Consider the following 22,864-nt stretch of genomic DNA (forward strand, 5'->3'; position numbering starts at 1 on the left):
GCAGTGGGATGTGTCTATTTATCTATCTCTTGACTCGAAATGGGAGCAGGTTTGAAAAAAAATCTTAGAGTGTCTAAGGTGGGGCTAGGAGGGTCCGGTCTCTTAACGCCTTCTTTTTACCTGGCCCAATAGGGAAATCCCAATTCATTGGGCCTTTCGATACAATCAAATAGAAAGCCCAAAGGGCGCCATATTCTAGGAGCCCAAACTATGTGATTGAATAAATACTCCTCTATCTGTTGCGGGTCGAGGACTTCTTCTTCTTCCCCTTCTTCAAACTCCGATTCGTATTTTTCATAGAAAAATCTCTGATCAAGGATAGAACAAGATTATAATAGTTTGTAGAACTATTTTTTAATATTTTGAAATTAAAAAGTAATTTTTAAAAAATATTATATATTATATTAGATGGACAAAAATAAAAATAAAAATAAGTGGACCGTAGTAGCGTTACTGTAAAAAAAAAAATACTCCATATATCAGCTAATCTACTATATTTATAAAAGGAAAATACAAAACATCCTGTGGAGATTCTGCATTCCATCCGCTCATAATTGCACTTTGCATTTAATAGACCAACTCTATGATTACTAAAACAAAAGGAATTTGACATGTCATTAGAAGTGATTAAAATATTAAAATATATGTTGGGACTCTTAACTATCAAATAAAATTGAAAATCCTAAAATTACTTGAATAGTATTAACATTCTATGTGTAATCACTCTCTGCATTTCTAAGTTAACCATCCTTTTCTTGTGCCTGTAGCTTCTCCTATGAGTGCTACCACAAGCCTTGGAGCTGAATTAGCTTATGGATCTGGATACATAAATCCTTTAAAAGCTGTTGATCCAGGACTTGTGTACGAAGCACGTAAAGAAGACTGCATAAAACTTCTATGCAGCATTTACGATGAATATACGGTCATACTCATTTCAGGAGATGATTCAGTCACTTGCTCTGATGGTCATAAGAAGTCATCACCAACGAATCTGAATTACCCTTCTATGGCTGCCGCACTTGGAGCTAATACGCCTTTCACATTAAGCTTTCGCCGAACAGTTACCAATGTTGGCGTAGCTAAGTCGACAGACAAAGCAAAGTCTCCACAAGTTCAAAACTCAAAATCAAAGTGGTGCCTGAAGTCTTCTCCTTTAAGGCCATCAATGAGAAAAAATCTTTCGATATGAGTGTTGTTTGTGGAGGTTTAATTGGATATGAGATGACGGCTGCATCACTGGTGTGGTCTGATGGAAGTCATGTCGCGAGGAGTCCAATTGTTTGTGCACACTTATAAGGTGGAATGAAGAATAGCAAAACATATTGAAATAGCGTTTCCTTGTTTTCTGTCCATTTAATATGATGGTTATCGAAATACTGTACGTCACAGGATTGGATCACAGTTCAGGATTTTTTTAGCAATTAAGCCTAATTATTAAGTAATATCAGTTTCAGTTTCATGACAATAACTAATTAACTCAGGTCATGAACCCTCCTTATAAAACATAAATAAAAATATAGATAAATGGGGAAAGAAGAAGCACCTTTGTGATGCAAAACGTAAAATACTTAATTGTTTCAAGGAAGCTGTCAGGTTGTCTACTCTGGAATCAATTAGCCATGTGCTTTGCCTGTATGTTTCATATGCAAACAAAGCAGCAGTTACAAAAAAATTTGTCACCTTTTTCTTCTTTTGCAAATTTAAGAATTCCCATCCAGTGACAGTCGAATTATAACAATTTGTTTAAGAGTATTTGGTTCCTTTAAATGTCATTTTTACAAGGAACTGTTAAGTGTGAAATTGCACTTAGGCTGTCACAACAACCATGAAAACATTTACTCTTGTTGTCTTATGTGCATTGTCCCATATGGTGCATGAAGATTATTTGTTCTAGTGAAAGGAACTATTATTGGTTAAGAGTATGACTAGAATAAGCATGTCTTGTTTAAATTAAGCCAATGCATGTGTAACCTATTAGATTGACCCAGTGAAAGGAACCTATTAATGGTTGCTATTTGAGTGCACAGTTTAGATAACTTTGTACACATTGCAGGATTACAAGACCCTGCATTTTTCCAGGACTCGTTCCCTAATTACGATGGACTGATCAATTCTTTCATCGGATGGTAATGAACCTGGTAAATAATTGAATCAGAAATCTGCCTTCCTGTAATTTTTATTCTCCTTATAGTAACGCTTCTATGATTTCTGTTATAATGGCATTTGTTAATGCTTTTTCATAATTGCTGGCAGCATCTTACCTTGTAGAGCACTCTTAGTTGATTACGTTCCAAATAGAGTAGTAATTTGCATGTTTCTGAGTTGGAGAAGCAAAATTTTTAGGAACTTGCATTGGTTTTCTGCAATACATTTCCTTGCAAGGAAGATTGTAGTCAAACACTAGAGTATATATTATCTCCTTGAATTGTAAAGAATCAAAACATTTCCCTGCAGTTCATTATTGAGTATTGAATGGTATCTAAATATATAATTAAAATATGGCTTATGGGCACTTATGGAAGGTATATCTTTTACTATATACAGTTCTTTCCTGGATATAATTGATAACTGTTAGCTGTAATTGTGCAGATGTACTTGAATCAAAATGGAAATGAATCTGAATCTGATAGACTCATTCATCTAAATTTCAGTGCTCATTTGAAAAATCTGAGAAGCGACGACGAAGAAGCGATTGATTATTCCTATAAAGCCGATATATTATATTCACTGCTTAATCGATCCTAAAAATACAACAATGGCCAGTCATGCATCAAAACTCCATTCTTTTCATTCTATTCTTATAATATGCATAAGCATATCATGTGTCTCTGCGGACATTGATAGAAAGGCAAGTATATAGTCAGCTTTTTGTTTAACGATAAGTCTTCTCTAATGTCGGATAGTCAGTGGATGTATGGAAGAATGAAAAATGAGCAATTCTTTAAAATATCCTGTGTGCAATATGTTTAAATTATTTCTGTAATTTTTGATTTGTTTGTAATTGGAATGGTAATGGTCATACTGCAGCTCCACATTGTGTACATGGGATCACTTCCTAAAGTGGAATACTCACCATTGTCTCACCACCTTAGTTTGCTTCAAGAAGTTACTGAGAGCAGCAGGTAGCATCTCCATGGCTTATATTTGATTTATTACAAATATACGGGGAGAGGGGGGACTCGAACTCAAACATGCATCTACTGGCAAGCCAAGCCTGTGGTGCAATTCACACCTTTTTTCTTAATAGTTCTAATCTGCTCCTTTCTTATTTATTTCTTTTCTGTCTCCAGCTCTATAGAAAATTTGCTGGTTACAAGTTACAGAAGAAGTTTCAATGGGTTTGCTGCTAAGCTTTCTGATTTTGAGGCGCAGAAGCTCGCAAGTGAGTTTCTATAACAGCTATAATAAAGGAATGCTTTAATTGGATAATAGGTTATACATGAATGATATATTGTCATGTGCAGGCATGAAGGAAGTAGTCTCAGTTTTCCCAAGCAGAATTCTCGATCTTCAAACAACAAGATCATGGAGTTTCATGGGTCTTGATGAGGGTGCACGTCGAAATCCCATTGCTGAGAGTAATGTTATAGTTGGTGTTATGGACACTGGAATCTGGCCTGAATCAGAAAGTTTCAGTGATAAAGGTTTCAGCCCTCCTCCCAAGAATTGGAAGGGAAGCTGTAACGGAGGCCTAAATTTCACTTGCAACAAGTAATGATATTTCTTTTTCCAATTATTAGTCTTTTTAGGGCTCCATTATGTGTCATTAGGACCAACATTACTCGTAAAATAACTTTCTAATATATTAATGTCTGATAACTAATTAAAATTTCTTGATATATGTTATATTTTGATATGTGTACTTATTTTTGAGACATTAAATTTAAACTTATGTGTAATTTTATAATATTTTTTATTAATTTATTGATTAATAAGTTATATTTTTAATTAAACGCTGATTCTAATCTTAAATAATAACATATTAATTATATTTTAATATTATATTGACTAATAAATAGATAATGATTCTAACTCTATTTTAAGGAATAATATACTAATTATATTTTAATATTATATTACCTGATAAATTTAGTTTTCTAATTAGATAATAATTATATTTTTAAAAAGTAATATTTTAATTTATACTCTTAATATTGTATTTACTAATAAATTAAATTTTTAATTAAATACTAATTTATAATTCTAAAAAATAGTAATATAAAATTAATAAATATTTTAAATAATTTTATATATTAGTACATTAATAAAATTTTAAAATATTAAAAAATAAGAAAGACAATTAAAAATATCTAATTTACTGTTATTTTAAAAATATGATTAAAAAATATTAAATATTGCAAATATTTTATTAAATTTTAATTATATACTTAATTTTATAATTATATAATAGCAGTAGTACAACGCATGGATAAACGATTAATATCTTTGTAATTTTGCATCATTTACTAGACCCTGTATAGAACATCTTGTAATATTCTTCTTTCAATTTTGTAATATTTTCATAAAATATATAAATACTGGCGAAGGATATCAATTTCTGATTAACTAATTTCTTTTTTTGTATTTGTCCAAGCATTGGATCGTGACTATGATGATTGATTCCATATATTTTCACTCAACACACTGTACATGCTCCCATAATAAAATTGAACTATTATACTAGACAAAGATTAGATATAGAGGCACAAAAAAAAGAAAAAAAATGAGAATATAGGTAGGATTTTAGATCCCATAAAGAAAAAAATATTAAATTTTAGCATATTTATTTATTTATTGAAGGTCCAATAGGCTTACACAATAGCCGTAATCATTCCTTTGCATTCGCTGTAAAGGCAAAAATTTATATAATGCAGAGGTGATGATTTGAACTTAAGACCCCACCTTTCAATAGTGAATTTTACTGTATTTTTTAATTATATAAAATAATTGTAAAGGGGTCGAATATGTACTAACATCTCAGCTAGATTTGCACATTTTGTTCAACAACATGTGTATGTGTATCCTATATATAGCTCTTATTAACTGTCACTAAATTTCTACCAGATAGTGTTAGTAACAAGAATTGATGCCTGTTTCACAGCAAGATAATTGGAGCACGGTATTATAACTCAACACAACTTAGAATTCTTTCTGCAAGGGATGACGTTGGTCATGGAACACATACTGCATCAACAGCTGCAGGGAACAAAGTAATGGATGCAAGTTTTTTTGGCTTCGCACGAGGAACTGCAAGAGGAGGGGTACCTTCTGCCAGAATTTCTGCATATAGAGTTTGCAGTGTTGAAGGATGCAGTGGAGCAGAAGTTTTGGCTGCATTTGATGATGCCATTGCTGATGGAGTTGACATTATAACCATTTCAGTGGGACCTAGTTATGCTCTAAATTATTATGAAGATCCCATAGCAATTGGAGCTTTCCATGCAATGGAGAAAGGGATATTTGTCTCCCAATCTGCAGGCAATAATGGTGTTCAAATAGGATCAGTATCGAGTGTAGCACCATGGATACTCACTGTGGCTGCAAGCAGCAAAGATCGTCAGATCATTGACAAAGTTGTTCTGGGCAATGGAAAGACATTAACTGTATGTATTTGGAGCACTGTACCCTGTCAAATCATATCTCTTATTCTTCTACGATTCGGATATTTTATGCTTTATTCAGCTGATTAGTTCAGTGGGAAACAGGGGACTTCGATTAACTCTTTTGCCTTAAAAGGGGAAAACTTTCCTTTGATTTATGGGATTGGTGCATCAGCAACATGCACACCTGAATTTGCTAGGTAAAACTTTATTTAGCTTTTAAAAAGAGTGAACACAATCATCAGAAAGTTGTATGACTTTGAATTGTGATTTTGTTTCAGAGTTTGTCAGCTAGGTTGTCTAGATGCAAGTTTAGTGAAGGGGAAGATTGTGCTGTGCGATGACAGTAGGGGGCATTTTGAAATTGAGAGAGTTGGTGCTGTTGGGTCTATCTTAGCAAGTAATGGAATTGAAGATGTTGCTTTTGTTGCCTCATCTCCTTTTTTATCTTTGAATGATGACAATATTGCTGCTGTGAAGTCCTACATAAATTCCACAAGGTAAGAATTTCTCTAACTAGGAATTTCTGGTTGTGTTTATTTCCTGTGAATAATTTATTTCTTCCTGTTTGAAGTCAGCCTGTAGCGAACATATTAAAAAGTGAAGCAATTAATGATTCTTCTGCACCTGTCGTTGCTTCCTTCTCCTCGCGGGGTCCCAATCTGATTGCATTAGATCTTCTGAAGGTATATTCAATCTATAATTATTTTATAAGTAAAGCCCGATTACCTTTCCTGACAAATTGCTCAAATATAATGCAGCCAGATATAAGTGCACCAGGAATAGAGATACTGGCAGCATTTCCAACTAATATTCCTCCAACAGAAAGCTTGCATGACAATCGTCAAGTTAAATTCAACATAGTATCTGGAACCTCCATGTCTTGCCCCCATGCCGCAGGTGTAGCAGCTTATGTTAAATCATTTCACTCTGAATGGTCTCCTTCAGCTATCAAATCCGCTATTATGACCACTGGTAATCCAACTCATTTTTCTCCATAGAATTTCTTCGTCGATGATTAGCCTGCATTTCTAAATTGTGTAACCTTTGGGCCGCCTGCAGCTTCACCTATGAATGCTACCACAAGCTCAGATGCTGAACTTGCTTATGGATCTGGACACCTAAATCCTTCAAAAGCTATTGACCCAGGACTTGTGTACGAAGCATCCAACGAAGACTACATAAAGTTTCTTTGCAGCGTTAGTGGCTACACTGAAGATATGGTCAGACGCATTTCAGGGGAGAATACCACTTGTCCTGAAGGTGCTAACAAGGCATTACCAAGGGATCTGAATTACCCTTCTATGACTGCCGCAATCGCAGCTAATGAGTCTTTTACGATCAGCTTCTACAGAACAGTTACCAATGTTGGCCTACCTAACTCAACATACAAAGCAAAGGTTTTCACAGGTTCAAAACTCAAAATCAAAGTGGTTCCTGAAGTCCTCTCCTTTAAGGCCATTAACGAGAAGAAGTCTTTCAATGTGAGTGTTGATGGTAGATATTTAGTTAGTAAAGAGATGACGTCTGCATCACTGGTGTGGTCTGATGGAAGTCATATTGTGAGAAGTCCAATTGTTGTGCACAGTTATACCTCTGAATGATATATAAATCAGCTTTCAGCTACTGTTTCTTAAGTTTTTATCAAACACTTTAATGTAATTGTTTAGTGGAAAACAACTATCAGCCGCATCAAATTTATGAACCAAACACTCTCTTTATATTACTATTTTTTTCTTTTAAGTCACACCAAATCTAATGAGTTGTCTGTCTAGCTGGCATGCACAGATGCACCTATTTATTTTTTCATTGCTATAATTTTATGAAAAGAAAAAAGAAATCTATTTCTCAAATTGTTGAGATTTCATATGATAAAATACTTTGCAGGTTTCATTAACAGAAATGAGAAAAATAAGGGACATAGGGGGAAGACATTTTCAATATCTAACTCTTAACCATACAATATATCATGGATTTATCAAGACATAGAAAAGAAGAAGATCAAATTAACCTCTTGTTTAGCACTGAATACGCCGCTTCTCTCCTTACAGAATGCTCCTTGGAAAATTTCATTAGCTGCAAACCAAGAAGTAGAAAAGCAAAATCTAAAAAGAATTGGAGAAATCTGAACATTCTTATGCAGAAAGGATAGCTACTAACAACTATAACAAAAGAACCTTGATTCACTTCTGCACTGAAAATGGAGAAAATAGAAGAAGAGGAAGAAGACAAGTCATGGCAAGAAAGAAAGAGAAGAAAAGAGGTGAGCCTTTCTTGCATGTTGAACACAGAACTCAGCGCTGTTCTTGCTGTGATCCGACGGCCACATGATCCCACCAACTCCGTATTTCATCAAGAAGAAGGCTACGACACCAGCATTCTCCATTCTTTAAAATCTTTACGCGATCTCATCTTCAATCCTCAGCAAGAATGGCGTACTATAGATCCTTCCGTTTATATATCCCCGTTTCTTGATGTCATACAAAGTGATGGTATTCCGGCCACAGCTACAAATGTTGCTCTTTCTGCCATTTCCAAGATTCTCAAACTCCAATTTTTTGATGAGAAAACCCCTGGAGCTAAGGAGGCTGTTAATTCAATAGTTACTGGGATTACAAGTTGTCGCCTTGAAAGAACTGATCCCAGCACTGAAGATGCAGTAATGATGAGAATTTTACAAGCTTTGACATCCATCATCAAACATAGGACTTCAGTTTTGCTTACAGATCATGCTGTTTGTACAATTGTCAATACTTGCTTTCAAGTTGTTCAACAATCCACTCACAGGGCGGATTTGCTTCAACGCGGAGCAAAATTTGCAATGAGAGAAATGATTGAGATAATTTTTGCCAGATTACAAGATTTTGAGGTGAAATCTGGGGAGGAATCAGAGTCTGATACCGAAGATATTGACATTGGCAGCAATATGGATTCAGGGTATGGAGTTCGTTGTGTTGTCGATATCTTTCACTTCTTATGCTCTTTGCTTAATGTCGTGGATATTGTGGAATCAGAAGGATTCTCATCTCAAGCATCTGATCAGAATATTCAGATTTTTGGATTGGTTTTAATAAATTCTGCAGTAGAGTTGAGTGGAGATACCATTGGAAAGCAACCAAAACTTTTGAGGATGATCCAAGATGACCTGTTTCACCATTTGATTCATTACGGAATCTCTTCAAGCACTCTTGTGCTATCTATGATTTGCAGTACTGTTCTCAATATCTATCACTCCCTTCGCAGGTTCGCATTCAAAACTGCTTGATTCAATGTTTGTATTTTATTTTTCATTTGGTTGAAATCTACAAAATTGAGAACAAACTGATTTGGTCTATATGTATGTATGAATATGTGTGCAGTTTCATTCGTGTTCAACTGGAAGCTTTTTTTGGGTTTGTGTTGTTGAGAACTGCAGGAGCAGGGAGTCCAAGTCAACTGCAAGAAGTTGCACTCGAAGCAATTATAAATTTCTGTAGGCAACCAAGTTTCATAGTTGAAATGTACGTAAACTATGATTGTGATCCAATCTGTCGAAATATATTCGAGGAAATTGGAAAGTTGCTTTGCAAGCTTTCCTTTCCAGGGTCTAGCCCTTTGAGCTATGTACAAATCCAAGCATTTGAAGGGCTGCTAATCATAATTCACAACATTGCAGATAATATTGATAAAGATGATGACTCAAGCCCTTCAGGACCATACCCAGTTAAAATTACTGAATACATACCCTTCTGGGAAGAAAAACCAAAAGAAGATTTTGAGACTTGGGTGGAATATCTGAGATTAAGGAAAGCACAGAAAAGGAAAGTGCTGATTGCAGGGGACCATTTTAACAGAGATGAAAAGAAAGGTTTGGAGTATCTAAGACTTTGTCAATTAGTCTCTGATCCAGCAGATCCAAAAGCCTTCGCTATCTTCTTCCGATTTACACCAGGACTAGATAAAAGCATGATTGGTGATTATTTAGGTGATCCTGATGAGTTTCACATGCTGGTTCTTAAAGAATTCACAGAAACTTTCAGATTTTCTGGCATGATTCTTGATAATGCTCTTCGTACTTATCTTGCAACATTCAGGCTGCCTGGGGAGTCCCAAAAGATTCAGCGGATTCTTGAAGCATTCTCAGAGAGGTTTTATGATCAACAATCATCAGATATTTTTGCAAGTAAGGATGCAGTTTTCATTCTGTGCTATTCCCTGATTATGCTAAATACCGATCAACACAATCCTCAAGTCAAGAAAAAGATGACAGAGGAGGAGTTCATCAGGAATAATAGGGCAATCAATGGAGGGCAAGATCTTCCTAGAGATTATCTATCTGAGCTTTTCCAGTCAATTGCAGCTCATGCAATCACACTTTTTGGTCAATCTGGTCCTGTGGAGATGAACCCTGGTAGCTGGATTGAACTAATGAATAGATCCAGAGTTATGCAGCCATTTATCCTTGGTGATTATGATCGTCGGATAGGGAGAGATATGTTTGCTTGCATTGCTGGTCCATCAATTGCGGCACTTTCATCCTTCTTTGAGCACGCTGATGAAGATGAGATGCTGCACGAATGCATTGGAGGATTGGTCTCAGTAGCTAGGATAACTCAATATGAACTAGAGGATATTCTTGATGAGCTCCTTGCTTCTTTCTCCAAGTTCACTACTTTGCTAAATCCATATGCTTCTGCAGAAGAAACATTATTTGCTTTTAGCAATGATTTAAAGCCGAGAATGGCTACTCTTGCAGTTTTCACCATCGCAAATAACTTTGGAGACTCAATTAGAGGAGGCTGGAGAAACATTGTAGACTGTTTGCTGAAACTGAAAAGGCTTAAGCTTCTTCCTCAGTCTGTGGTTGAATTTGATGATACTTCTGCATCATCATCTGATGTTCCGGGGCATAAAAGAAATGAATCAAGCATATCACTCTCTCATGATCCTAAATTTGGTAATCGCCGGAGTGCTGGCATGATGAATCGGTTCTCACCTTTTCTGACAATAGAGAGCATGGAAGATTCAATATCTCTTGGCATGAGTGAATTTGAGCAGAATCTGAAGGTTATTAAACAATGCCGGATAGGCAGCATATTCACCAACAGTATTAACTTACCTGATGATGGTTTGCTGAATCTTGGGCGTTCTCTGATATTTGCAGCTGGTGGAAAAGGCCAAAAATTCAGCACTCCAATAGAAGAGGAAGAAACAGTCGGGTTTGCCTGGGATTTAATTGTTGCCGTTTCCATGGTCAATATGCATAGATTCCTGAACTTCTGGCCTTCATTCCATGATAATCTACTTGGAGTTGCTCAGTTTCCTCTATTTTCCCCAGTCCCATTTGCTGAAAAGGCCATTCTTGGCCTTTTTAAGATCTGTGTCAAACTTCTTTCTTCAAACAGAACTGAAAGACTCCCAGAAGAGCTTATTTTCAAATCCATAAACTTAATGTGGAAGCTTGATAAAGAAATTCTCGATACATGTTGCGAGTCCATAACAAAGTCAGTAAGCAAAATTCTCACTGATTACCCTGCAAACTTACAAACATCTCTTGGTTGGAAAACATGCCTTCATTTGTTATCTGTCACAGGTCGACACCCAGAGACGTATGACCAGGGTGTTGACACATTAATCCAAATGGTATCTGATGGAACCCATGTTTCACGGATGAACTATGCCTATTGTATTGACTGCGCATTTGGCTATATAGCACTGAAAAATAGTCCATTAGAGAAGAACCTGAAGATATTAGAACTTTTAGCAGATTCAGTGAATTTACTGATCCAATGGTACAAGGAATATGCAGATACAGGGAGCAACTATAGCATTACGAGCAGTACAAGTAATTCCTCATTCGAAGACAGCAAAGGTCTTGGTTCTCCAAACTTTGCAATTACTTTGTTTGTCAAATTAGGGGAAGCATTTCGAAAAACCAGCTTGGCACGGCGAGAGGAGATAAGAAACCAGGCAATCTTATCTCTTCAGAAAAGCTTTTCATTGTCCAAGGAACTTGATTTCTCACCTCTCAATTGTATTAGCTGTTTTAACTTGGTGATATTTGCAATGGCTGATGATTTGCATGAGAAGATGATAGAATATTCGAGACGTGAGAATGCAGAAAGGGAGATGAGGAGTATGGAAGGAACCTTAAAACTTGCAATGGAGCTCTTGACAGATGTGTATTTGAAGTTCCTGAAGCCAATAACAATGAGTCCTGGGTTCAGGACATTTTGGCTTGGAGTATTGAGAAGAATGGATACATGTATGAAGGCTGATTTGGGTGAATATGGGGAGACAAGATTGCAAGAAGTAATACCTGATTTGTTAAGAAGGATCATTACAAAAATGAAGGAAGAAGAGATCTTAGTACCTACGGAAGATGATGATTTGTGGGATATTACCTACATACAGATACAATGGATAGCTCCTTTCCTCAAAGAGGAGTTGTTTCCTGAGGAAGAAATTTAGAATAATAACATGAGACATTAGCTGTTTAATAGATAGTTACTTGTTGTGGATGATATGATACGAACTAAATTAGCACAACGAATCCTACTCCAATAAGGAGTCTTGATGATGCAAATTCTATTAGCTCAAAGACTTCTAATTAAGCAAGGAGCCCTAATAGAAGACTGTGGTGAGGCAAATGTTGATTTTTCTTTTATGCTTTCACACAGCAGTTTTGGAATTGGAACCAAATGCAATGGAATTAGCAAAACATATAGTATTTGGCTTTTAGGTTTTTTCCTTCTCTTTTTACATATTTTGATTAGCAAATGTAGTTTAAATATTTAATTTAGTTACAAGTTACGTAATATTTTAAATTTTATTTTCTTTTTAATTAAAAATATTAAATTTAGTCTGAGAAGACGCATCAAAAGGAGACGAAGAAAATCTGGAAGGTGTTAATTATGAAAGTTTCCTGCTCTTTACTCTGTTACAGTCTCTGAATATTGAATGCTCTGTTAGATTATACAGATGCGGTAGTTATTAAGAGATTCAGTCTGCTACAAATTAGTACAATAATATGAATGCGTGCTTCTCAATCTCAAGATTGTAGAACAATGACTAATCACGTATCACAGTCGCACCTAAGAATTCGTTCAGAATCAGATTTTACAGAACAGTCACTAATGTTGTTGGCCTTATTAATTCAACGTAGAAAGCCACAAATTCAGAACTTACAGTCAAAGTGGTGCTTGAAGTGTCCATCAATGAGGGGAAGTTCTCGGTGGAGGTTTGATTGATAAAGAATTTGTGTCTGCATCACTAGTGTGGTCTGATGGAAGCCAAGCCATGTCTTTTAGGAGTCCAATTCTTGTTCAGGCATTTGACCATGAATAATTATGGAATATACGAGGTGGGTTATTTGCTTGTCAATTCATTGACTTAATGTATCCCTGGTGGCTTTCTCATATGATTCTATAAAATCCAAGCATGTCTATCCCTTTGTTCTTATAAATCTTCCGTAGGATGATGATATCGTACTTGTCAAGTACCATAATAACTTCGATCTGGTGATTTGATACGAACAATCCTGTTACCATGTCAAAAGAATGAGTTGTCAATTAAATTCGGAATTCAGAGATCTTTGTGCAAGTATGCTAGCTTGACAAGCAAACTGTAGTTGGAATATATGCAATATGTGAATAAACTTGAAGCACGATAATCAAATTCTATGATGAGCATCTTTTCTTTTCTCCGGAAAAATGTTGTGGTGAGTATAAGAAAAGATAACCCACTACATTATTTTAAGATTTATTCCCTACTTCTGATGCACTTATGTCACTCTTAAATGCTTAAACCTTTATTTATTTATTTATTGGAAGTGTAATGAATCGTTGTTTATACAATAATGATAATCTATCTTTCTATATTCGTTATATAAAAATAATAATCCATCCAGCATGGAAGTGAGAATTTAAACTCAAATTTCAGATGTTAAATACTTAAAAATCTTTGACACAGCTAAAAAGTTTGCTTAAAACTAATCCAATATTGTTCCGATACATATTTAACTTCAACCACAATTTCGTTATAAGTTTTCACAACACAAGTAAAACACTAAAGGCCGTGATTTTTGTTTAAAATAAGTATTTAAAAGACTATTTTTTTTATGACAAAAAAATATTCCGTAATTTAATTTTCTTATTTTTACTATCTTATAGATTAATATTTTTAATTTTTTTATAATTTAATTTTAGTATAATATTTATTTTTAATAATAAAACTAATTTATATGCTAGAATACTCCTAAAATATTATGATTTTATTTTAAAAATTATATTTATTTTATTCCTAATAATATATATATATAATTTTATTTAGTACGAGTTTAATATAATTAGGTGTATGTTAAATTATTTAATAAGTTATGAGTATTATACTAATATTAATTTATAAAAATTTAAAGACGTTAATTTGTAAATACTAAAAATATAAAAAAAATTAAATATCCAATATATTTTTGTCACAAAAAAAACTACAGTTCTTTAAGTGAAATACTCACTGCAAAACAAAATCTGGAAGGATCTTGAACATGTGATTTCCTGCTCTTTTATTTTATTGCAGCTATACGAGGAATGCTTTTTATGGCTTCCATCGATAGAACATCAATATCCTCTAAGTGGATGCACCCAATCTATATATATTCTTGGTTAATTATTGATACCTTACAGATATTTAAATATGTATCTAAATTGATACCATTCTGTTAAGCTCAACCTTAAGAATATTGAACAAATTATATTCATTCACTTGGGCTCACATAGAAAATGAAACTCCTAATTGATAGATAGACCAGTGAAACTTCTAAAATAAAAGTAAGAATTAAATATAAAAATTCGAGCTGAACTAAGAACAATTTGGAAGGAAAATAAGGAAACTTCATTAAGAATGCAATTTTCTATAAAAATACTTTTTATAATTATCCTGAAATCAAGTACAGTCTCCAAGCTGCATGATATGCCCAACTAAAATATTATCCAAAGCACACAGAGTTTAGGCTTTCGACCGGATTATTACATAAATAATATTTAATTAATTACACTTAAAAGATTTCCACATTCATCCATTCATTAATTAATTTAATGCACAATTAACAAATAATTTCACCCAAATAGAAACAATACCATTTAAATCATTCAAGGAATTTCATTCATTTAATAATTTCATATAAACACTTATTGATAAATCATCTAGCAGGATGGATGATTAATAGGTTTATAGTATGTATATATAATTGAGGTATTTTACTAGTTTATTGATATCTTTTATATACATAAATATGGAAATATGTGTTTTTTACCTCACTTTAGTTTTCTTGTTTAATTTCAGAAAATAATAGCTAAAGATAAGAATTTGAGCCAAAAATACATAAAATGGGCTTTAAATAGACTGCAGCTTTAAATGGCTCGGAAATAAGACACATAGACTACTAATAGCACAGACCTAGCCAAATTTATCAAGGCCCGCGAAGAAAAAATTAATCAATTATGATGTAATTAATAAATAGTTATTTTTTAAGTTATTTTTTTATTTAAGACAGTTAAGCTGAGAGAATGACTCTAAAAAAAGAAAATCTCTGTAAGAAATATAGATTAATTAAACAAAAAGAGGCTACTACTATTTTCTCTGCAAGAATTTTTACATTTCACCATCTTCTACATCTAATTAGTTTTATTTGCATTGTTCTTTCAATCATCAAAAAAACTTTTTGAAGACGTGAATCTTTTTCATTCCTTAAAAGGGTATTTGGATTTTGAGAGAGTTTTAGTTTTCTGTTCTTTGTATCTTATGTCTTTCTATTTAATTATAATCACTATTGAATTAAATATGTCAGATTAGTTCTATAAATGTTCAGTTTGACTTTTTATTTATGTATGAACTTTATATATTATAAGTTAAATGAATAATTTCTTTATCTTCATATATGTATTAGTTTCATATATTATTACTGGTTGACCATTATATCATTTCAATAGTAATATTTGTTATAAAAATCTTTAGGTTAAAAGTATTAAGAACATATCTTTACTTGAACCTATGTTGGTATAAGACACCTAAATTGTATCATTAGCTTGAGTGACCTAGAGAAAAGGTATATCACCATCTCATCCATTAGATTTAGACTTAAAGAAAATAAAGGGATTACTAAGTATAAGCTAGACTAAATGCTATTTTATCATATAGTTTATATTAATCATTCTAATTGCATATTTATTTTTTAGTTATTTAATTTTGTTTGTAAACCTTAAAATCATTCTTAAAACATTGGCTTAGAGTGTTTAAATTTATTTTTAGTATTTTGTGTGATAGTTGGTCTTTATAATATATGCTCTATAATTCCTTGTAAGATCTACCTCGTGGTGAACTTGCCCGTATTATCATTCAGTTCGTACACTTACGAGTACTAATTTAGATACATCAAAGATCACCTGGCATAATGATCTTTTGAATAAATGTTACCTGCAAAATAAGTAAATAAAAAATTAATGATCTTTAATGATGTGTTACCTACAAGATAAATAAATCAATGATCTTTAATGATGTGTTACCTGCAAGATAATTTAATGATGGGTTACCTGCAAAATAAGTAAATGATGCAATGAAAAATTAGAGATACCTAAATTCAAGATTTGAGGAATAAATAGAAAAAGTAAAGAGAGGTATGATGATTGTAAGATATCAACAGTGTGGGTTAGACTCCCTTATATAGTGCTCGGCTAGTCCCAATTCGTATAAGAATAGAATTTCTTTTTTTGTTTATAGAATGTTGGTCTTCTGGTCAAACTCTACTTATTCTATTAGTAGATTTATCTCTATATTTTCAAGATTTAGATATGTCCTTATCCAAGTACAAATAGGACTAATAAGTTAAATCCTGTTGCAATTATTCTATCATCCGGCAGGCAAAATGGAGCACCGCCGCGCATGACAGCAGGATAATTTCAAAGTGGCCGGAAATGAAAATGGAGGACACTAGCATAAAGCTCGCGACGTGGGGAGTTCAGCGTACAACTTCTGCCTCCAAAAGACTCACCATCGCCGTGAACCGATCCTCCAGAATCTTGGCTCCATTTCTTCTTTTTCCAAACAACAAGTTTCCTTCTTGAATCAACTGCAATATCTCATGAGGAAAAGATGAGATGCCTGGAGAAAGAGCAGTTGTTAGCAATAGTCCTATTCTGATACCGAATGGTGAGTTAATTTCAGGAAATCATGTGGTGGACTTGCACCTCAATAACTCACTTTTATTGCGCCAGACAACAATGCCAAGGATGTATTCATATTCCACTTATGCTGAAGAAAGTCAAGAATCCCTTATAATTCTAGAAAATTCTACATAATCTTCGGTGACCCAGGACAATTCTACATCTCCTAAGATAATTTAAACATTGTTTTTATGCTGAGTTCGATAGAACCTTCTTGATGTTAGGCAATCAATTTTCAAGTAGGTAAAAGAACTTGTCAGAAATATCAAGGGGCGCATGTAAATATTCTACATTGAATTTATTCTCCAGGTGAATGAATGTATTTCTCTGTAAGATCTAGATATTGCCGATCAGTTCAATCCTTATTTTACTGACTTATAATTAGATTTCATTCTTGCTGATTCATATCTGTTCTTTATTCTGCCACTTCATAAAGAAGGGGAGAGAATCAAGCTAATTTCATTCATAGTCCTTGAACCTGATTTGTTTCCTACTAATATCTTAAAACTTTAATGTGTTCCTTAAATATCCCTACACTTCATTTCTTTTATCTTAAATGTCCTTATCATTTAATTTCTATTAAAATTTTCATTGAGAATTTGATATGAGAGATGTAATATTGCATCATAATGACTACCCATTGTTTCTTCATGCTAAAATTCAGTATTTTTATTTAATTCTTCGTGTTAATTTTTTAATAAATTTTAAATTAAACAACACATGTCAGATATATTAAAGTCAAACTCGAAATTTTTAAGTGTAAATTGAAATTTAAAGATATTAATATATATTTGTGATCAATTAATATTGCGATCGAAAACCATCCTAAGTGAATTTCGCTTTGTTCGTTAATTATATTTTGACTTCACTGGCAGATACCAAAATTAGATGCATCAATCAGGATTTAATTTTTATGTTAGCCGTTTTATGAATAGTACTCACATTACAACTCCATGAAAAATAGGAGAAAATAGAGCAGAAAAACTTGTTAACAATTGGATTTCTTAAATAACAACTTCCATTCAGAACTAAATAAAAAAAGAAACCTCAATGCATGAAATCAAGTGCACTAGGACAGTACAGTATCCATATCTTTATTCCTTACAAAACAAAACTTGGGTGTAAAAGAAAAACTACAAATGGTTAGGGTCACTTAGAATAGATGTTGAAAAAGACAACAGCAATTGTTGATGCATTCACAAAATAAAATGTTTCTTCGTGACATCAAATGGTTCTGAAGCTGAAAGGACTGGCTTCTGCACGCATCAAATGGCAAAACATGAGAAATCATATGTGAATATCTATTGATCCTAATTCATTTCCAAACATGCCTGAAAAAGAAGATATAAGGTTTATGATAAAAATTAACTAACCTGTAATAACTTGCTCTGCAGCATTGATCTTATAATCCTTACAGGAACGGATCCACTTTTGTTAACTGCGTCAATGGTTTCATGTATCATGTTAATTAAGTCACCGTATGTTGGTCCAGGGTGTTTTCTCGCAATTTCTACCAGAATATAGGTCAGAGCACCATTCATTCCATTTCCACCGAAAGCCTGAAGCACAGAGCAAGATTTTGATGGCATTATATATATTAAGTATATTAGAAGTAAGTGTTCATGTGAAATCATATAAAACATTATAGACTTTAATTCATATAAACACTAATACATACTTAAAAAGAACATTTGATTTAGAATATTGAAAGTTGAGAGCGATAAAATATGAATAAGTTGTGAATTTCTTACCGAGGTATCTGCAGCCATTTGATTATCTTCGCAAGCACCAATAGATATTGCCAACCCACCATTTGTATGTTTCCTTGTACCATTTGGAGGGCTATTATCTTGCCATTGCTTCCTGTTCCAAACAACAAAATGTTCTTTCTCATCCACTGAAATCTCATGTTTTAATTAGTCAAGATTCTCCTTTGTTCTTTTTCTTTTTTTGTCTTTCGCATAGCTATGAAATTAAACCTTCAGGATTTCAGACAAAAATGGGTTGGACTCAGATACATGCAAGATTGCCCTTTCTATTGTGTAATCAAGACTTGATCCAAAAAAAATAAAATAAACTTCATATTAGACAATTATAATTGAGTTTGCATAAGTCTTATATGCAAGGCCATCAATATCGTTTTTGTACTTATGCTTTGCGCCTTAGTCACATGAGGTACCCATCTTATAAAATTTATTAGAAAAATTATTGCCCAGATATGTGTTTCCAATTATATACTAAACTGATAGATGACTGACACATATTTATTAATAAAGGAGTATGTGTCAATTATTTAATATTAAAATATAAAATACTCGTAGATACATACTATTATTCTATTAATTACGGTGTATGCACAAAGTCTAGATAAGAGAATTTCTAATTTATAAATTTTTTTGGTTAATTTTTAACCTCATCATATGTATACACCATTAATAGATATATATAAATATTTTATATTCTATTATTGGATAATTAATACATACTCGATTATTTAAGACTACTATACATATATATATATATATATATATATATATATATATATATATATGGTTCGTCAATTATAAGAAAAGCGAAATAGAGGCGATACTTACTTTTCTCTGTCGTAGACACGCACAAGATCAAGGATGGTTCCACTATGACAAGCATCAACAATAGCATGGAGGGTGACACCTCGAGGAAGAGGCCAAACAATGGTAGAATTGATATCATTGTCAAATATCATCCCTTCTTCCAAGAAATCAACTGGACAAATAGTTTCATCAAATCCATCTTGTTCATCCTTATTGAAATCCGGTTGTCGTACTCCATGGCCGGAGAAATAGAATACCAAGGAGTCTCCTGCTCGGCAGTCCTCCACAAGCCAGTTTAATGATTTCTGTATGTTTCTCTTTGTAGGAGTAAACTCTGGTCGTGCCTCCTCTTCTGCAATAATTCATTGGCATAATTTTTAGCCCCCAAAAGAATAATTGCTGACAGGGTTATGAGTTCAACATCTAGACCGCTATAGTTTCAAGAAATTAGGTTTTGGAGAGCAGATTAATTGATGTGTTTCTAAAAAGCATGTTTCACAAAATTTAGTTTATAAATCAATATATTAAATTAGGAAACTTGTAAACCTGTTTGTTAACACCCATCATAATCTAGAGTAGAAAGAACAAAAGATACCTGTAAGCACAAGAATGTTCTCTTCCTGAAAACCAGAAGTTTCTATCAGCAATTTTCTCATATTCTTGACATCATTGACAGTACCCTTGAGCCTATTCCTCCAACTTGCATAAGTAATTCCTATAAGCAGTGCACGTTTCCTGGGTCTTACCGACCGCATTCTGGGTAGCAAAGGAGATGGATTACAATTCAGTGACTTGGGTTTATCACTAACACTGCTTTCTTGATAATTTCCTGAAAACATGTTCTTCATCTTTTCCACAACATGAGAAACTCTGCAATTTTCTTTAGAGTTATAGGATCGCTGAATAGTTGGTGCTGGACGATACCCAACTCTCTGGCAAGTCGGACATTGAATTTCTGAGACATTTATATTGATTGGGAGCCGTTGTCGGCATCTGCTGCAATAGTATCCTCTAGCATCCTTGAAGAGTGTAGTTCGATCCATGTATTCAGCAGACATAAAATCCTTGCCAATATGATCAGTAAGAGATGACTAATGAGAGGTGCAGCACAACTCTACCGTGGCAGGAGTATATATAGCAACTCCTTTTTGCATGTTCTTTCCTTTATCTTTATTTTGTTTATTTATAGATAATAATCAATTCTGCAGAAACATCCTATGAACCCTGCAGTCGTGATTTTTGTGCATGTGATTTAAGTGCCTTTTGATTTTGATTTTTTTAACTTTTTCAAACTAATAGTGATCCCAAACGGGGGCTTTGGGTGCACTTCAGTCAGTCACTTTCCAGACAATCCTAAGGGAGCAGCCATTTTAGTTACTGACATAGACACAGCATATTCCAAATGCTGTGCGTTTAAACTTTTGATTTTCTACTTTTCTATTTCTTTTCTTTTTTTTTTTTTAAAAAAAAGGGGAATTGTCAGCATGTGATACATTTAACAAAGTGCAAAAATTGATTGTTCCAAACTTAGATGAACTCCCATAGGCAGAGTGTGTGAAAGTACTCTCTTGATAGATGCAAAGTACTTCTCTCTCAAAATGAATATATAGAATATAGGAAATGAATTAGCTACTCTTTTGTTTATGGAATGTAGGGGTAATTCCTAACTATGTTTTTCCATATTATACTAGTTATTCTCTAACAATTAAAAAAATATATTCTTTTATTCTTTTATTTTATAATTTTATATTAAAAACTCATTCCGTCAGAAATTTCGTTAAATAACCGTTAACTATGTTTGATTTTATACTATTTGTCCCTTGATTTTTGATGTAATATACAAATTGCTTCTTATAATTTATTTATTATACTAAAATCCCTTGTCTAATTTTTAATCAAAAATCAATTTTAGTATCGGTACAAAAAATAATTAATTAGTGTTTTTAATACTCTAATTTTTAGTAATAATTAAATTTTAGTAAAATTTAATTATCTTAAAAGTACTTATACTAATTAAAAAATTAAAAATTTATATAATTTAATTTTAAATTGTTAATATAAAATAGATATTATTATTATTATTAATTTTGTTATAATAGAATTGTAATTTTGATAAAAAGTTTTGAAAATCAAATTATATTATTTTATCAATTTGATTCTTTAATTATATTGACTTTCAAAATGCAAAAAAATTTTAGTGTAATAAATAAAATATAGGAGACAATTTGTATATTATATAAAAAAATCATGAAGCAAATAGTATAAAACCAAACCTAATTAACAGTTTCTAACGGAGATTCTGACGGAAAAGGTTTTTAGTATAAAATTATAAAATAGAAAAAATAAAAAGTATATTTTTCAAATATTTTAGACTTAATGTTTAATTAACATAAATATTTTAAAATATTCCTTTTTATAATACTGATATTTAGCAATATTAATTTACTAATAACTTATCTAGTAAATACATAAAGCCCAATTATAAATATAAGCGGTTTGAAAAAGTTTAAAAATAGGTATCACATATTTAGTAGAATAAATTATTAGGAAATTGACAATTTTAATGTTATAAATTGATTAAGAATATTTTATTTTTGACAATTACTTTAGCAAAAGTGGGGGCCAAAAAAGTTATAGATATTGTAAATTGAAACATAAAAGTACTAAAATCATAAAAATTATGCGATAGATTTGAATAAATAAAAACTGACATATTAGCAAATTAATCAATGTCATTTTTTCATTTAATAGCTTCTCCTCTTACCACTATGGAAATTAAATAAGAACATATTTCCATATATATATTTATATATACATATAAATTTCTGAAATTTAATTTTTTTGATATGTTCACTTTTTGACACATAAAATTTTACTTTGACATGTGTAATTATTTTTGACATATGAGATTTAAATTTATGTGTAATTTTATAAATTTTTTTCTATCAATTTATTAATTAATAAGTTGCATTCCTAATTAAACACTGATATAATTCTATAAATTAACTTTTTAATTAAATAATGATTAGTTCCCTAATTAGATAATAATTATATAGAAAATAGCATATTAATTATATTTTAATATTATATTAACTAATAAATTAATTTTCTAATTAAATGATGATCTAATCTAGAAAATAATATTTTAAATATTATATTTACTAATATATTAATTTTTAATTTTTAATAATTTCTAATCCTAGAAAATAGTAATATCAATTGTATTTATAGTATTAACTTATATAATTTTAGAATTATTTTTATGTTAGTACTCTAATAAAATCTAAAATATTAATCAAGTTAAAAAAATAAAAAATATCCAATTTGCTGTTATTTTTTAAAATATAAGAAATAACATATTAAATAATAAAAATTAAAAATTTGATTAAATTTTTATTTATAAATTAAATTTTATAATCAAATAATAATAATGGTCATATAACACACGGGTAACCGACTAATATTCTTTAAATTAAAGAATTAGAACAACGTAGCG

At 32.1% G+C, this 22,864-nt stretch overlaps 4 protein-coding genes across 4 annotated transcripts; 3 read left to right on the forward strand and 1 right to left on the reverse strand.

Annotated features, from left to right (window-relative positions):
- Nucleotides 1-39: 39 nt before the first annotated feature.
- Nucleotides 40-1,189, forward strand: LOC8279832 (subtilisin-like protease SBT4.4). The gene is made up of 2 exons (XM_002520446.3): nt 40-49; nt 768-1,189. Exons 1-2 carry the CDS (start codon nt 40-42, stop codon nt 1,187-1,189), a joined length of 432 nt encoding a protein of 143 aa, XP_002520492.3.
- An 824-nt stretch (nt 1,190-2,013) lies between these two features.
- LOC8279831 (subtilisin-like protease SBT4.4) lies at nt 2,014-7,321 on the forward strand. Its single transcript, XM_015720011.2, has 10 exons — nt 2,014-2,138; nt 3,028-3,122; nt 3,291-3,382; nt 3,465-3,711; nt 5,102-5,603; nt 5,706-5,800; nt 5,882-6,100; nt 6,175-6,286; nt 6,362-6,575; nt 6,663-7,321. Exons 1-10 carry the CDS (start codon nt 2,124-2,126, stop codon nt 7,202-7,204), a joined length of 2,133 nt encoding a protein of 710 aa, XP_015575497.2. The 5' UTR covers nt 2,014-2,123; the 3' UTR covers nt 7,205-7,321.
- Nucleotides 7,322-7,612: 291 nt separating this feature from the next.
- Nucleotides 7,613-12,356, forward strand: LOC107261358 (ARF guanine-nucleotide exchange factor GNL2-like). The gene is made up of 2 exons (XM_015719987.2): nt 7,613-8,843; nt 8,960-12,356. Exons 1-2 carry the CDS (start codon nt 7,801-7,803, stop codon nt 12,048-12,050), a joined length of 4,134 nt encoding a protein of 1,377 aa, XP_015575473.2. The 5' UTR covers nt 7,613-7,800; the 3' UTR covers nt 12,051-12,356.
- A 5,427-nt stretch (nt 12,357-17,783) lies between these two features.
- LOC8279830 (metacaspase-1) lies at nt 17,784-20,521 on the reverse strand. The gene is made up of 5 exons (XM_048371322.1): nt 19,964-20,521; nt 19,390-19,720; nt 18,547-18,658; nt 18,169-18,354; nt 17,784-18,051 (listed from the first exon to the last, which is right to left on the reverse strand). The coding sequence occupies exons 1-5, from the start codon at nt 20,424-20,426 to the stop codon at nt 17,992-17,994; spliced, it is 1,152 nt and encodes a 383-aa protein (XP_048227279.1). The 5' UTR covers nt 20,427-20,521; the 3' UTR covers nt 17,784-17,991.
- Between the last annotated feature and the right edge of the window lie 2,343 nt (nt 20,522-22,864).

This window comes from Ricinus communis, chromosome 1 (assembly GCF_019578655.1).
Source record: "Ricinus communis isolate WT05 ecotype wild-type chromosome 1, ASM1957865v1, whole genome shotgun sequence".
Classification (NCBI taxonomy): domain Eukaryota; kingdom Viridiplantae; phylum Streptophyta; class Magnoliopsida; order Malpighiales; family Euphorbiaceae; genus Ricinus; species Ricinus communis.

Bases quoted from the DNA above. Each gene is read 5' to 3' on its own strand.
- LOC8279831 (XM_015720011.2), top strand. The intron at 3,123-3,290 runs GTAGCATCTCCA...TTCTGTCTCCAG, and splicing joins GAAGTTACTGAGAGCAGCAG to CTCTATAGAAAATTTGCTGG. The intron at 3,712-5,101 runs GTAATGATATTT...CCTGTTTCACAG, and splicing joins CTAAATTTCACTTGCAACAA to CAAGATAATTGGAGCACGGT.
- LOC107261358 (XM_015719987.2), top strand. From the start codon at position 7,801: ATGGAGAAAATAGAAGAAGAGGAAGAAGACAAGTCATGGCAAGAAAGA. The intron at 8,844-8,959 runs GTTCGCATTCAA...ATATGTGTGCAG, and splicing joins ATCTATCACTCCCTTCGCAG to TTTCATTCGTGTTCAACTGG.
- LOC8279830 (XM_048371322.1), bottom strand. From the start codon at position 20,426: ATGTCTGCTGAATACATGGATCGAACTACACTCTTCAAGGATGCTAGA. The intron at 19,721-19,963 runs GTATCTTTTGTT...GAATTATTGCAG, and splicing joins GAACATTCTTGTGCTTACAG to AAGAGGAGGCACGACCAGAG. The intron at 18,052-18,168 runs GTTAGTTAATTT...TGATGCGTGCAG, and splicing joins TGCAGAGCAAGTTATTACAG to AAGCCAGTCCTTTCAGCTTC.